The sequence below is a fragment of the Marmota flaviventris genome, chromosome 2 (genome assembly GCF_047511675.1).
Source record: "Marmota flaviventris isolate mMarFla1 chromosome 2, mMarFla1.hap1, whole genome shotgun sequence".
Lineage (NCBI taxonomy): Eukaryota > Metazoa > Chordata > Mammalia > Rodentia > Sciuridae > Marmota > Marmota flaviventris.
This window is the reverse complement of record NC_092499.1, coordinates 118,722,015-118,738,038: the sequence shown is the minus strand read 5'-3', so window position 1 is coordinate 118,738,038 and position 16,024 is coordinate 118,722,015. Positions and strand designations below refer to the sequence as shown.

General features: G+C 39.6%; 1 protein-coding gene across 1 annotated transcript in view; it reads left to right on the top strand.

Annotated features, from left to right (window-relative positions):
* The window catches only part of Nptn (neuroplastin), a 67,716-nt gene that overhangs the window by 28,089 nt on the left and 23,603 nt on the right, over nucleotides 1-16,024 (top strand). Inside the window, exon 2 of the mRNA XM_027924768.3 lies at nucleotides 12,452-12,623. Coding sequence (XP_027780569.1) covers nucleotides 12,452-12,623 — 172 coding nt within the window. The remainder of the gene's footprint in view (nucleotides 1-12,451; nucleotides 12,624-16,024) is intronic.

Below are 16,024 nucleotides of genomic sequence, written 5' to 3'. Positions count from 1 at the left end.
TAATATCCATTATCTTCCTACATATATATCATTGTTAATCTGATACATAATTGGTAGGTTTATATTCCCTCCCTCCCTCTCTCTCTCTCTCTCTCTCTCTCTCTCTCTTTTGGTACTGGGGATTGTACTCAGGGGTACTCGGCCACTGACCCACATCCCTAGCCCTATTTTGTATTTTATTTAGAGACAGGGTCTCACTGAGTTGCTTAGCACCTGGGTTTGCTGAGGCTGGCTTTGAACTTGTGATCCTCCTGCCTCAGCCTCCCGAGCTGCTGGGAAATCGGCCTGCACCAATGCGCCTGGCAGTAGGTTTATTATTATTCTTTTTTTTTTCCATTTTTTTTTATTCTTAGACTTTCTCTATTGTTCATAATATCTCAGTTTAATGGTTTATAGCTTAAGTAAAGTTTGCCAAGTCCTTGGGTCTATTATCACTCTCCTCATTCTAGTTTGCTCAAAAGTTAGGAAGGAATAAAGAATTTTCTTTCTTTTCATTGCCTTTTACAGTTAAATTTCCATTTTGGTTCTCATTTTATTTGAAAGGTAAATGTTAATTCTATTGTTTCTTTTTTTTAATTTTTTTTATTGTTGGTTGTTCAAAACATTACATAGTTCTTGATATATCATATTTCACACTTTGATTCAAGTGGGTTATGAACTCCCATTTTTACCCCGTATACAAATTGCAGAATCACATCAGTTACACATCCATTGATTTACATATTGCCATACTAGTGTCTGTTGTATTCTGCTGCCTTTCCTATCCTCTACTATCCCCCCTCCCCTCCCTCTATTGTTTCTTGAAGAAGTTGGATTCTAAGTTAAATTCATTTTGAATATAAAGCTTTGCTTCCTAGCCTGTTATGGAGCAGTGCTGAAGGCTGCTGCAAGTGGCCTGTTTAACACTTATTTCTATGGAGACATCCTGTAATAAGTAATATTATTGAGCACTTATGTGCCAGTGCTAGGCACTGTTTGAAGCTGTATTATTTTATGTAATCCCTACAATAATCCCTGTAAGGTAGCTGCTATTATTAGCTCTATTCTACAGGTTTGGGAAGTGAAATTTAAAGGTTAGGTCATTTGCCTAAGGGTATACAATTAGTGTCAGAGCCTCGTGTGAACCCAGGCAACCTTTTTAGGCTCTGCAGTTTCTTTCTTTTTAAATTCTTTTTGCGGTGCTGGAGATTGAATTCAGGGCCTCACACATGCTAGGCAAGTGCTCTACCACTGAACTACATCCCCAGCCCCTTAGAGTTTGCTACTTTTAATCACTAAATTATATAGCTTTTCTTGGCACCAAATAGACTTCCCTTTCTCCAAAGCAAAAATCTGGTTAATATAGGCCAATCACAATCTTTTAGTCATTTTGGATAGTAAAATTTCAGAACAAAGGTTGGGCCCTGGTTTAGAAGTTAGTGATGGGAATGATCTTAATTTCCAGACTTTTATCATATCTGCCTGATTAAGGCAGCTGTGAAAGGAGCGGTTAGAATTTGGAAAATGCTTTGTAATGGCTGCTGTCTCTACCTAGAGATCAGATTAATCCATGAGATCAGACCCATATATTATCTTCCTGCCACAAGAATGAGGTTACCCTATTTCCATCCATTCCCAAGGCTTCAGGCCTGGCTTTAACCCTTGGTTGGTACACACAAAATGAGTGCAGATGGACTCCTGATCTGCCTTTGGTAATAAGGATAAATGATCTGTTTCTTAATAAGGATAGGCAGGCTATATAGTAGTTTGTGGAGGCTAAAGTCGGTGACAGCCTTACAGCTGTTATTAGTCATTCAGACAAATTTGAAATAGTCCCTAAAACTACATTTAGATGTCAGTGGGTTTCTTGCTTAGCCTTTTTTTTTTGAGGTAGATGATTTGAATTTGTGTGTGTGTGTGTGTGTGTTGAGGGTGGGGGTGAAGAGAGAGGGGAATGTTCTTGTGTCCCTGGCTGTCATTTCCTCCTTATTGTGAGGCATGAAGGAAGGAACAGCATGAGCTACCCACAAGGAATTAGAGGTAAAGGGGGCTTGCAGAGAATAGCTATTAAATAAAAAAAGACAAAAGAAGGCAAGATTTAAAGGCCTGGCCTTGGCAGAAGTCAGGTGAGGGAAGTGAGAAGTCAATCTTATTACTTGTTCTGTGGTTGCCCTGGAGGTAAATGAGAATTTTGAGTATAAAAACTACTGATGGTCCCTCCTTGTATAGGGTTAGGCTAGTGTCCCCCCCCCCCCCCTTCCTTTAGAGTGTATGTAAAAGCAGTTCTCTTGGGATTAGGCTCAACTTTCTCTTCTGTGTTCCCTTTTTCTTCTCACTCTCTGCCACATATCTATGAATCAGTTTTTTTTCTTCCAGATAGCTCCTCCTTTTCTCCGGCTGCTAGCCCCAGCTGTCATCTCTGCTTCCCAACCCCCGACTTTAGTTATGCAATTTTACATTCAACTTTTCCTGGTTTTGCTGTCTCCATTTTTAATGCTTTGCCTCTGCTGTCCCCTGACCCCAGCTTCTAATCTCTCCCTCCACCAAAGCCAGTAGCCACTGTTCAGTTTCCCTGTCATTATGGAACTAAGTGCATTGATAGTGATATTTTCTTAAAACTCAGATCTGAGCCCAGCTTAGACTGTGGGTGGAGGTGATAGCTGGGAAGGGTGTGGAGTTGAGGTAGACACGATTATTCTAAAATTTAGCCTTTTGCCAAAATAGTGGGTGAACCTTGATCTGGAGATCAAAGAGATGCTTCTCTGCTGGCCTCCAACTCTAAGCACTTGTGTGCTTTTGTGCTGAGGGTATATACTTGTTTGAAAGCCCTTGGTAATGAAAGGCAGGGCAGTGAGAAAGGTAGCTTACTGTGTACTGCTTCTGAGAGCTGGTTTTTCTCCTGAATTGGAGCTAATTTTGGATAGATAATGAAGTGGATGGTTGCTAATAACTTTCCCTTGCTAATTGTAATTTCACTGTACTGTTTTAGAGAATTTTTTTTTACACTCTTCTTTCCTTGCTGTTTGGAGGAGAAATAGATTTATTTTTATAATTTTTGATGGGTGTTCAGCTATCCAGAAATCCCATAGTTGGTTTGTGTAGAGGTAGTGCAGTTTATTGGGAAAAACTCTAAGAGCTGAAGACTTCCATTCTAGTCCCAGTTTCAGTCAGGATTAGCCACCTGTGTGTTCTTGGGCAAGTCATGAACCTACCTCTATATTTGCCCTATGAACTTTACAGAACTATGTGAGTGAAATGAGGTCTATATGCACACACTTTGTAAAATGTAAAATTTTATAAAATTGTCAAAAAAAATCTGGCTGGGCATGGTTGTGCACACCTGTACTCCCAGTGATACCAGAGGCAGAGGCATGAGGATTACAAATTCAGGACCAGACCGGACAATTTAGCAATACCCTGTCTGGGAAGAAAAAAAAAAAAAAAGATTAGGAATGTAGTACAGTGGTTCAGTCCTCAGTACCAAAACAACAACAACAAAAAAAAGGTCAGATCTGCCCTTTATTGTAATATTCACAGAAACATATCGAATGTCTTAAGTTCCTTCCTCCTCTGAAGCCAGTATTCTGAAAACCAGGGCATTGGGATCCTCAGAATTAGGGATATTTCTTGCCTTTGAATCATCTTTTCAGGCTGGGAATATAGCTCAGTGATAGAGTGTTTGCCTTGCATGCACAAGGCCCTGGGTTCAGTCCCCAGCACCACACACACACACACACACACACGCACACACACACACAGAGAGAATGAATGAATGAATCATATTTTCCTTTGTTTTCTCATTGTTTACCCCCCACTGCCCCAGTTGTTTTAGGAAATCTTTGACTCAGTGCACCTCTTCCTGCATCCTTTAGTGAGATAGATAGTAATTTTAAGGAGTTACTGGTCATAGGATGCTGCATGTTCCAGTGGAGGGTCCCTAGTTTTTGTGGCTAGGAATAATTTATTTATTTAAATGGCGACAAAGCGTATCTTTTTTGGAGGGGCGGGCAGGGATTGAACCTGGGGTGCCTAACCACTGACCCATATCCCTAGCTCTTTTTTATATTTTATTTAGAGATAGGGTCTCCCTGAGTTGCTTAGAGCCTTGCTAAGTTGCTGAAGCTGGCTTTGAAATTGTGATCCTTTTGCCTCAGCCTCCTGAGCCACTGGGGTTACAGGCATGTGCTACCGTGCCTGGCTTATCTTTATCTTTTAATAACTACTGAAGTTTTTCCTGTCTTGCAAGACATGTTGATTGCATTTGGGGAAATTGTTGATACTGTGCTTTGGCTTTGGACACATCTGGATTCCAGGCAAACTCCTATTATTATTAGCTTGTGAATGGGCAAAATATTTAACTTTTTGGACCTTAGTCTCCGCATATTTAAGGGGATTAAAGTGTACATATCTATAAAGCAGTTGTGAGGATAATGAATGCAAAGTGTTTAGCACATTTATACTTAGAAAATGTTACCTCTTTGTATAAGCCTAATAATAATGGCCGTTTAAAAATATTTTTAGTTGTAGATGGACACCATACCTTTATTTTATTTATTTTTAGGTGTGTTAAGGACTGAACCCAGTGCCTCACATGTGCCAGGCAAGTGTTCTACCACTGAGCCACAACCCCAGCCCTTATAATGATCTTTGAAAAGAGCATAGAAAGATGTTCATTGTCGGTATTTTAAGGGATTTTAAATGTCATTCTTAACCAAATTTGTTTAAATATACATCATATAATTTACCAGTTCAAACAACAGTTTTGACCTAGTCCTATTTGTTTTGATAATAGATATAAAATAGAACTGCGTCAAATTAACATTTCTTCCTCCTTAGTAGGATGTCTTCTTGGGGATGGCATGGTTAGGCTGAGTGACTTGCTTAGTTTTGTGTAGTGGGAATCACATTCAGACTGTTTCTCAGCTGCCTTTGAATTGTGTGATATTTGGATTTGGGGTTACACTGGAATTGGATGGGTTCATGGTGATTCTGAACCTTTCTTTTATATTAGCATGATCAGCAGTTTGATAAGCAGTCTTAAGTGTAAGCCTGCTTTGAAGTGCAATTCAGAAGAAGGAAAAATATGCAAAACAAATCCACTAACAGATTTCCAGTACATAATCAAGTGCATAATTACAGCATTTGAGAGGATATAAACTCCTGAGGTTCACAAAGAATGTGAAAAGACAATTTGTGATCATCGCTATTAATGGTCAAGAGTAGGATTAAAACAGAGTAATACTCTTTACTGTATTCCAGGGATTTGTTAATACTCAGTTTTCTCTGTTAAAAGTAATAAATTGAATGAAACCAGCTTCTTTTGCCTTGACTGTATATTTGTTGGCATTGTCTTTCCAGATGGGCAGGGGGTAGTTTGAGACTGAGAACAAGGTTCCTTTTTTTGCCAATTCCTTTATCTGCCAGTGAGCTCTGTTCTTCATATAGGGCTTTGGAGGTTCCTTTCTGCAATTCTAAAAATTTTGTGTCTGAGAATGACATCTGTTTATCTATTTGGGGTCTCTGTTTATTACAAGGAACAAATGTGAATCTGAAGGAGGTAGTTTAGAGTAACATATTCAAGGCAGAACATTTAGTCTAATTAATTAGTATATTTCTGTGATCTCCAGATTCTATTTCAGTAATTGAAAGACTCGTATGAATTTGGAGGTCTTGAGGTCTTGACCTCTACTTGAGTTAAGTATAGCACTTCCCTTAGCATTCTTAGATCCATGGGGTGGGGTTTATCTCCGAAGGCAAATAGTACTTTGGATATAAACGAATGTTCCCACTTAGCAACCTCCATTTTCAGTTAGCCCCATTACATTCTTGGCTTCTGGACTGTAGGAACACTGTTCTACTTTATTCTTTCTCTCCAGAATATTCTTAGTCTATTATTGGTAGCTCCTGACCCCACTCTGCTCACTTCAGGGGAACTTTCTTAGCTCATGAGCCACAACTCCAAAAGGAAGTTGCCAAGACTTAAAACGCCCTCTTTTAGCTTCTTGCCCTTATCTTAGGACACTGCCTGAATGGCAGAAATGCTGCATGAACCCTAGATGGAGCGAATGAGTGAGAGAAAGTATGCTTATACTATGATTTCTTTTCCTGTGGGCCTAACTTCCAAGTTTTTCGAATGAGCCTGAATGAAGAAGACGATGATGATTTTACTCTCTGCCATTGCCACTTTGTCTTATGGAAGTATAACCTCAAACAAATTATGGGCAAGTGGAAATAGGCATCAACTTTATTTCCTGGGCTGTGCCTGACAGTGTTGGCCGAGACCTGGCCTTTTCCTTAGAATTTAGTTTTAATTCTTCACTGTACATACCTCATCTTTTTAAGCTGCTTCTAGAAGTCAGGCAACTAGACTAGATAGAGAGAGCCTGTAAGAAAGCATGGCATTTTCAGGAGATATTTCTAATTGTATGGAATTATATGGAGGGCATATTCCCTGTATTCACTAGCAATTGGGTTGCTGTTAACTGCTGGGTCAACTCCTGAGCTGACCCCAATAGTAATTCTCAGTCTACTGTGAAGTGTACACTGTCCAGTTCTGTGCCTGAGGATCTGCATTCAGGTAGAAGCTGCCTGGTTATAGAAAACTGCGCTATTTTTTTGTCATAGGCCTCTGAAAGAATAGGAGGGGGGGAAATCAAATCTAAACTCATGGTAGAATCCTGCATGAGAGAAATGTGCTACCTTTCAGCCAAAATTTGGGACTCTTGAGTCCTAAGAGAAGATACCAGTAGGTCAGATAATACTTCTTGTTGAGGCTTACTAAAGACATTACATCTCAAATGAAATGCTTACACATCCAAAAGAGAGATCCTGACTTGGCATATAAACCTACTGCCACTTCTGGTTATCTTTCATCACTTGCTTGAGTTTGAAAAGGTAATGGTTTATGCTCTAAGGAAAGAGGCTCTTTCCCAAAACCTGAGGCTTTCTCATTCCTACCAGCTGGGCCCATTGCTAAAATGCTTTCCAGTGGGCTTGCTTCTGCCTGGCCAGCACCTGGGCTGCCCCAGCTTGCAGTTGGCCTGCCTTTGCTTCATAAGCTTCCCAGGGTGGTTCTTCTTCTAAAAGCTTGTATGAATTGCTATTACTGTCTCTTTATAGTTTAAAAATGAATCCTTTTTTGTTCTTTGCAACTCATTTGCTTTTTTCTTTTCTTTAAATTACTATTAACACCTGTTGATTCTTTTTTTTTTCTGGTTGGCCTGTCACTGCATTCCTGCTCCCCCTCCCTCTAGCTGGGTTTGTCAAGTCGCCCATGTCAGAAACTAAGCTCACGGGGGACGCCTTTGAGCTGTACTGTGACGTGGTCGGGAGTCCCACGCCAGAGATCCAGTGGTGGTACGCAGAAGTCAACCGGGCAGAGTCTTTCAGACAGCTGTGGGACGGTGCTCGGAAGCGCCGTGTCACCGTAAACACCGCCTACGGGTCAAACGGCGTGAGTGTGCTGAGAATAACCCGGCTCACCTTGGAGGACTCTGGGACTTACGAGTGCAGGGCCAGCAACGACCCCAAGAGGAATGACTTGAGGCAAAACCCCTCCATAACATGGATTCGAGCCCAGGCCACCATAAGCGTCCTTCAGAGTGAGTCCAGCACCCTACAGTAGTAGTACTGTAGTCATTAGAGGTGGCCCGATGACCCTTCCCTTCTGCTACCTTTTCCTCTTCCCCAGTATGATCGCTCACCCCACCCCTTGTCTTCGTTTTTTCAAACCCACGACCCTTCTGGTTGTAGTGTATGAAAACATCTGTGGCAACTTTTTTTTTTCTTCTTTGCCGTCCTCTCTGCCTCCCTTATTTCCCCACCCTTCTCTGTGTCTTTCTCTTCAGGAACAAAGAACTTGAGGAAATCCATGACTGTCCAAAATCATCCGTGTTGGGGAGAGGTGGGAAGGGAGAACTGGGGAAGTTAAAAAAAAAAAAAAAAACCAAATATAAAACCAGGCAGTCAAACAAGGGTAGTGTTGAAATTGTTTCTTTCCCTTCCCTTTAATTTTGTAGTAGGTTTCCTGCTATCCTTTTGCTGGTTTCTCCTCTGGTGCCTTTCTATTTTTGTTTCTCTCCCCAGTCTAACTACTTTTTATTTCTTCTGTTCATCTGTTTGAAGCTCTCTGAGTAGCTGCCTTCACCTCTATGGTTTTAAGTTTGTGTCTGCCCAGCCTCTTCCCTCACTGTAACTTAGTGTCATCCTGTTCTGTGATGGGAATGTTGCCATGGGTGCAGTGTGGTGATATGTTTTGATTGTTGGATGGCACATAAGCTTGGATATTTCCATAGTTTTAGCTCTTTTTCTTTTCTAAAACAGTGGCATGTTCTTCTCTGACAGCAACCCTCCACTGCAGCAGTACATCCCTCACTGGGCCTATACATTCATTTCCCTGTTTTTTGTTTGTTTTTAAGCAGCAGCCCAAGATTACTTCCATGTCTTGCTTGCCATTAGGAGCTAGGTGATACAAAGCTGCAAAATATTTTTTTAAAGCCCCATCACCATGTCTCAAAGTCCAGTTGCATCTGATTTCTATTTACAGATAGTTTGACTTTGATGACTGTTGGCACAGTGTTCCTCATACCAGAGGATGGCAGCCTCTGAAGTAGTTTGGAAGCCATTCACAATGGCCTTCTCTTTATGTCTTAAAGATATGTCTTAAATACAACACTATTTCTCTGAGTGATGGAGTAAGCTGAGTATAGGGGTCAGAATTCTCCCCTTCATCTATTATAGTAGGCACAAGTGAGACATCTGACATAGCAGCTTTTGTGCTCACTTCTTTTTTCTGGAAAGTGACTTTTGCTTTGTATGACAGGAAAGAGGAAGAGGCACCATAGAACTAATGCTCTTGACCAGGAAGTGTTTCAGCCCCATCTTAGACCTAGTTATAATTGAGGTTACATTCTCTATTTGATAGAAGAAGAATGTGGATTTTTCACATTATCTTTAAGGGCTCAGTGAGAGACCTATAGCCACTTCTAGCTTAAAGACCTGACTGATAGAGTAAAAGTAATAAAGTACTATTTTATGAGGAATTTGGTAATAACACGGGAGGTAATGTGACATGGGCTCTGAATCTGCATATGGAAAATAGCACATTAATGTTTGTTCTTTGTAGCTATTTGGCGAAGATTTCTGTGGGGGTTGCGATAGGCCTTAGAGGATAGGCTGCTGCAGTTGGCACTGTTGAATCAGAGAACCTGCTCTGTAAAGGGGGAAAAGAAAACCTTGTCTATGTGAAAATGGGGAACATTAACCCAGCAATTTTTCTTTTCTTTTCTTTTCTTTTTAACAATTTTTTCCCTTGCACGCCTCCTTCTCCTGCCCCCTTGCTCCTTTCCTTATAACATCAGAATTTCTCATATGGCCACAAAAGTCTGCAGAAGTTTAGGCATGGACAGGACTGGGCATTTGGTAGTTATTCTTCCAAGAGCCTGGCTCATAGCTAGAAAGGCTAGGCCTGGGGGCTAGAAAAAGATGAGGTGCCTACCCATCAATATCAGAAGTACACAGCATTCTCCCATTGACTTAGAAATAAGCTTCCTACCTTAAGAGTGTTTGTATGTAGTTAACCAAATCCTGGCCAGTCATTCTTACCCTAGACTTCCCAATCAGTCACTCAACCCAAGTTAGCTGTTTGTTGCTCCCTACCCCCCCCCCTTTTTTTTCTTTCATGAACACCCTAAATTCAACTGTAATTGTTTTATCTTAGGCATCCAAGAAGAAATTGCCTCTCTGGGGAGGTTGAAGTCTTCTAAGAATAACCCCCTGGCAATACTTTTCCCAAAGTTCTTTGAATGATGTAATGCAGGAAGAGAAATGTGCCCTGTTTTTAGGGTGTCTCTGTGGCCATAGCATTTTCTTTATGCATGATTACTAGGATAAGGGTGTCCTACCTGATGCTTCTAAATAAAAGTCAGTGGCAGATAAAAATGTTTGAACTTCTCCTAAATGTTCATCTCTCTCGAACTTTGGAAGTACTTGGCCACAGAAATAAAAGTCCCACCTTCATCTGGGTGCAGAATGCAGATATGGCGCCATGGCCAAGGATTGGTCAAGCACTGGTTTCCATATACAGCAATACATAGGAGGCAGGCTACCTACCCCACAACCCTCCTATGCTGCAGAATCATATTTAAGCCTATTTAAATTATCCACTTGCTCCCAACTGACTCTCTCATGGATCTTTTAACATTAAGGGGAAAAGTGCTTTCCTTTGCCTTCCAAGAATTCTTGGCAGAATGTCTACCAGATTACTTTCATCAACTTCTTAATCTCCCTGAGCTGCAATGGTCATTTGCATCGCTACAGGTAAGAATAGCATTTATTTTGGCCTCCTTGTATTTAAACATCTGGAAACTCTTGGCCTCATTCTCAGAGTTCAGCCTTTCTCAGTGCAATCTGAGAAGAAGAAACCGAAGGAGAGTCCCAAGTGGGGCGGAAAGTGAAATCGGATAATAAAAATTTAGTAAAAACCTGAAAGTGTGTTTGGATTTTAATGTTGCCTTGATATTTTTTAATTTCTCTTCTGTGGAGTACTGGTTCTTTTTTCTCTTTTGTTTTTGCTTGGTTTTGATTTTTCTTGGAATTGTGATGCTTTCTGCTGATGGTGTGTGTGCGCCTTTCATTGCAGGGTTTGCAGCCATTCAGCTCGACTTCTTAAGGCCCAGGGATTTGGCTTCTGTCCAGTGTGTCTTGGAAACCATGGGGACACCACTGCGCTAACATGTTCACATGCATCTGCTTTTGTCTTAGTGGCTGCTATGCCTCCATTATCTGTACATAGAGACCCTGTTTGGTGTTACTGATAAGAACCAGTGCTGAATGGAAGATAACCACTATCCTTTTGCTAGAATTGGAAATTAATTAGAACCACTTTGTTAATTGAAAAACTTAAAGGGTTTGTTTTATCACAAGTTTGTTTGACAATGTGAACTTTGTTGTCAGAAATGTTAAATTGGTTAGGAGATCTTAAGGCATTATGTTTTCCAAGTATCCCATGACTGTTCCATCCTCTTCCCCTCCCTGAACAATAACAGAATGGTTCCAGTAGAGGAAGATAATTCTGTTCTTTATAATCAGAACTATACTACATAAAATGGCAAAGGAAAAATGCTTGGGACAGGAAGCTGCTATAGGCAGGAAGTAGTCAGATACAGGGTAATGGGAAGTCAATCATGGGTTTCTGAGAAAGAACTGGGGGGCGCACAAATAAATACCCCTTAATGTGGATGAGAAAAGATGGTTAGTGTAGACCTCACCTGAAAATGTTTGACCAAAAATAGAAAAATAATAGCCTAGGAAAAGGTTAAAGACTAATAATAATAGCAACAAAAGATAGGATAACCTAGAAACCTCCAGACTTTAATGCAACGAAGATTTCAAAATGCTTTAAAGATAAACCTTCCAGGAATGATAGTGTGACTTAAAGTTTTTCTGCCGTGTTATATTTGACTAATATATAGGTTATTTTTGTAGGTAAACTGGTGATCCCAGTTTATCTAAGCCCAGGATAGAACTAGAAAGTAAAGTTACATATCTTGCCTTAGGTTGGAAGTTTGGGTGAGGTGTGTGTTTTGGGGGGTGGGGGTAAGGGATAGAGAATTCAATCAGATGTGTTTTCTAGGTCCATTTTTGCCACTAATAATAATTACAGCCTTGTCATTTCACCTTTCTAGCTCTTGAAAAGAGGTATTTAGTAAACTCTTAGGGCCTTGCAGCTCTAAAATTCTTGTAGCTCATAATTCCAAGACATTGCACTATAGTGTATTATTTTGAAATTGAATGTTTTAAAGTGCAATTGTGGAAAAAAATGTTTGGGGAATAAATATGGGCTGAAGAGAAGAAGAACTGATAGTTCTTTAAGAATTTTCCCTCCTTAAAATTCAGAAAATTCAAGAGACTTCCAGTGGGAAGTTTGCTTTTAGGATATACACTTTTTTTGCATAAATAATGGCCATGAATGGTTTGCCACAGGTTTAACAGATTTAAATGTGGGGAAAGCCATACATGTATTATTTAATTACACTTATTACTATTCTAATAGGTGTAGACTCCAATGACTCTCATAGAGAGTTTATTAGTTATAGAAATGATATTGCCTTTGTTTTTAGAACTGCAAAGTAAAGCCTGGTTTTCTAGTTGAAGCTGAATTGGTCGCTGATTCTTATATCAGAAAAAGGTGGTATTCAAAAATTGTTGCCAGTACATATACCTGTAATACTCCCATTCTTTCACGTCTAGGCCAACTGGTCTTCAGGCTTTGTCTGCACTAGTGGTCATTTGCTTATAATCATTGTTTTTCCTTTTTTGACTTCCTCCAAAGTGATAAAGTGAAAGTCCTCATGTGGTCCTGTCTGCCCTCCCTTTTCTTCTAATTTCCCCTTCCTATCCCACCCAACTCTAAGGCCAGGGTTACAGACAATGGAAAGCGCTGGCCCCCTATCATTGTACACTCTAATTGCAGAGCCAAGAATTGTCACCAGTGAAGAAGTCATTATTCGAGACAGCCCTGCCCTCCCTGTCACCTTGCAGTGTAACCTCACCTCCAGCTCTCATACACTTACATACAGCTACTGGACAAGGAATGGGGTAGAATTGACTGCCACTCGTAAGAATGCCAGCAACATGGAATACAGGTGAGAGGGGCTAGCACCTCTTAGGAATATGGGTGGGAGTGTGGCTGAGCTTACTTGACTTTTTGTAAGTCATAATCATTAAGACTTTACATACACATGTTGAAATGACGAATCTGAGAATGATGTTTAAAAGGTGCGTTGGGAACTGTTTTCTCACAGTGAATTGAAATGTTTCTTAAACTGTTACCTGTTTATTGACACGTTTTGACTTGTTTCTCTACGGGCCTTTCTTACTAATGCTGTTCAAGTCTTATTAGGAGTTTACATATAGATGTTAAAAAGATTAGTCTGAGGCCATTATTTAACAAATGCAATGTAAACTTTTTCCTTTCACTTCTTTATTTCTCTTTTTAAATTGGTGCATTATAATTGCACATAATAATGGGATTCATTATGCTATATTCATACATGCACATAATTTACCAAATAAATGCTATGTCCATGTACAGATGTACCATATCAAATTCCACTAATATATAATTATAATGCACTAATTAAAATAAAAATCATAGCACTAATAATAATAATAATAATAATAATAATAATAGAAGGGAGATCAGTAGAGTAGGGTAGTAGAATTGTGGGAGCAAAGAAGAAAAGAAAAGGGAGGGAAGGTACTGAGAAGTGAACTTTTATTTCAGTGAATTTAAGTATTTACTAAACTATGAACTATGATATGAGATATATTTGTTCCTCTCCTGGATAGTCTAGTCCAGTATATCTGATGTGAGGTTCAAGAATCTTTAGTAAAGATTTCCAAATGATTCTACTAAGTAGCCAGGTTTGAGAGCCATAGATTTCCCCTTACTCTGATAAAAGAGAAATTGAGGGTAAGGCATAGTCAGCAGTAGAGTCACTGTTAAAATTCAGGTCTCTCGACATAATCCAGTGATTTGAGGGATCAGATCAAAATCAGCTTTGAGCCTCTTATTAAAGTAAGAGTCTCTCCAAGTGATTATTCTACTGGGTAGGTACCCTAATGGATTACCTTTTTTAAAAAAAAATTTTTTAGTTGTAAATGGATCTTTTATTTTATTTATGTATTTATATGCAGTGCTGAGGATGGAAACCAGGCAAGTGCTCTACCACTGAGCCACAACCCCAGCCCCATGAATCACTTTTTAAGAGTGTTTAATATCACCATCACCTGGTCAGAAACAGCAGATACAGGGCCTTTTGGTAAACTATAGTAAGGATGGTGGCCTGGGAATGTCCTCTGAAAAAAGGACCATACTTGGTGGTCTGAGTTATCTGGCAACCAAAGATTTGGTGTGCTTTTTGGAATATTTAGAATGCATAGCACCTTAGCTTTCTTAAATATGTTTCTGTTTGGAAATTGATCTGGAAAAGGATCAGCTAATCCTGCTTGGCAGGTTGATATAAAAGTATAAGGAGTGAGGCTGGGAAAGCCTGGGTGCGCAGTAGTAGCAAGGACATTCTCCAGTATTTTGCAGCATTGAGATCTTGTCAGCCCCTTATTTATTCCACATGAATTTGTAGATCCTCTTCCTTTTATTCAGGTGAGGAAACTAAGACTCAAAGAATAATTCTTGCCTGCTTTTAGGCCAAATAATATATTTAATAAGTTTTAGAACCAAGGCAATGTTCCAAGTCTTCAGACTTTCTAGAATTATTTTTTGAAAAATTTCTCCCTGTTATTCCATACTATTTAGTGGTATGTTGGTTAACCTTTTTCCACTGTAGTTTCTTCTGATAACATACTGGAAATAGAGCCTTGGCTATATCCTTGATAGCTTGGAAAGGGTTAAATCAGTTTAAGATGTTGACTGGAATGGAAGGCATTTATTCATGGTCTGTCCATTAGTTTTACAGATCTGTTTTTTATAATATCTCTTTCAAGGTGGCAGACATCCAGTCATAGTTCTCTTGGATTTTGTGCAGTTGTCCACGAAGCTTTGAGCTGTTAATGTTATGGAGATTTTGACCTGATTATAAAGTGCCTCTTCCCCTATTTTTCTCTTGACTTATCTGAAGCTCTTCAGGGATGTTTTGCATCACCAGAGTTTTCTAGGGATTCTGCATTTTTTTGGAATAACAACTTGGCTATTCAATAAGTTAGCCATGGAGCCAATTTGAGAAGCCTGCTTCTGCCTACCTTATAGGAAACATTTTCTCTTTGACTCTCTGTCATCTTCAATTTTTCTTCTTCTCTTTCTTTAATTTTTTATTTTTTTGGTGGTAGAGATTGAACCCAAGACCCTGTGAGTATTAGGCAAGTGATCTATCACTGAGCTACATCCCCAACCCTCTATTGGTTTCAATTTCTTCCCAATAGTGAGTCCAGGGGAATGGTGTAGGGAGATTTTGTGCCCTAGACATGGCCTCAAGCTTGGGCGTCTTATTCCCAAGTATTTCTAAAGGAACTTAGAGTTTGTCTGAGCCCTGAAGATACAGCTACTCTTTCTCCTTCAAATTCTGGAGTACTTATTAAGAGGAGCTTATTTGTGTGTCTCTTCTTACTGGGAACATATAGATTTAAAACAATGCATTTGTGTCAATTTGGAAGACATTTTGACTACTCCTCTTAGAATGGTCTCCTGCTGTGGATATTTATAGACAGTCCTGGGGATGAGCTATGCATCTCCTCAATCTATAATCTCTTATTTTTTTTAAACATTCATTTTTTTTAGTTGTAGTTGGACACAATACCTTCATTTTATTTATTTATTTTTATGTGGTACTGAGGATCGAACCCAGGTCCTCGCATGTGCTAGGCAAGCGCTCTACCACTGAGCCACAACCCCACTTAACCTGTGTTTCTTTTTTTTGAATGAACGTTGAGATGGGTAGATGGTTTTGGGCCAGTCAGTAGACAAGATTGGGAGTTTCTATTAGACATTAATTAGTGCAGTGGAGATTTGATCATCACAAGTATCCATATTTTAATGACTGAGCAAAAGAACAGGAGTTCAGTCTTATGTAAGTATCCTATGATCTGGAGATTATTGATTCTGTTTTCTGTTACTGCTAACCACCTTTTCTACATGTGTTTGGTATATGTATATGTAGACCAGAGTCTACTGAGGTGGAATGGAGTTGGCTCTCAGGGGCAAGAAAACTTATTTGGGCTTACCTGTAAGATTGAGAGGAAGGACATGCTATTCTGGCCACACATGCTTCTTAACAGTTATTCCTGTCATTTAGTCATTCATTCATTCCTCTGCTGTACTCTAGCACCAAGTAAGGTGCTGGGTATAGAACTATGTTCTAATTAAACAGTGTCTACCTACGTAGAACTTGATCTGTTGGGAAATCAGACATTAATCAGACTATCACATAAATACATAATTAATTACACATGGTAATAAGTGCTGTGAAGAATCATAGGATAGTATGAGAGAGAATGTCAAGGAGGAGGATGAAATTTACATTAGGACTGG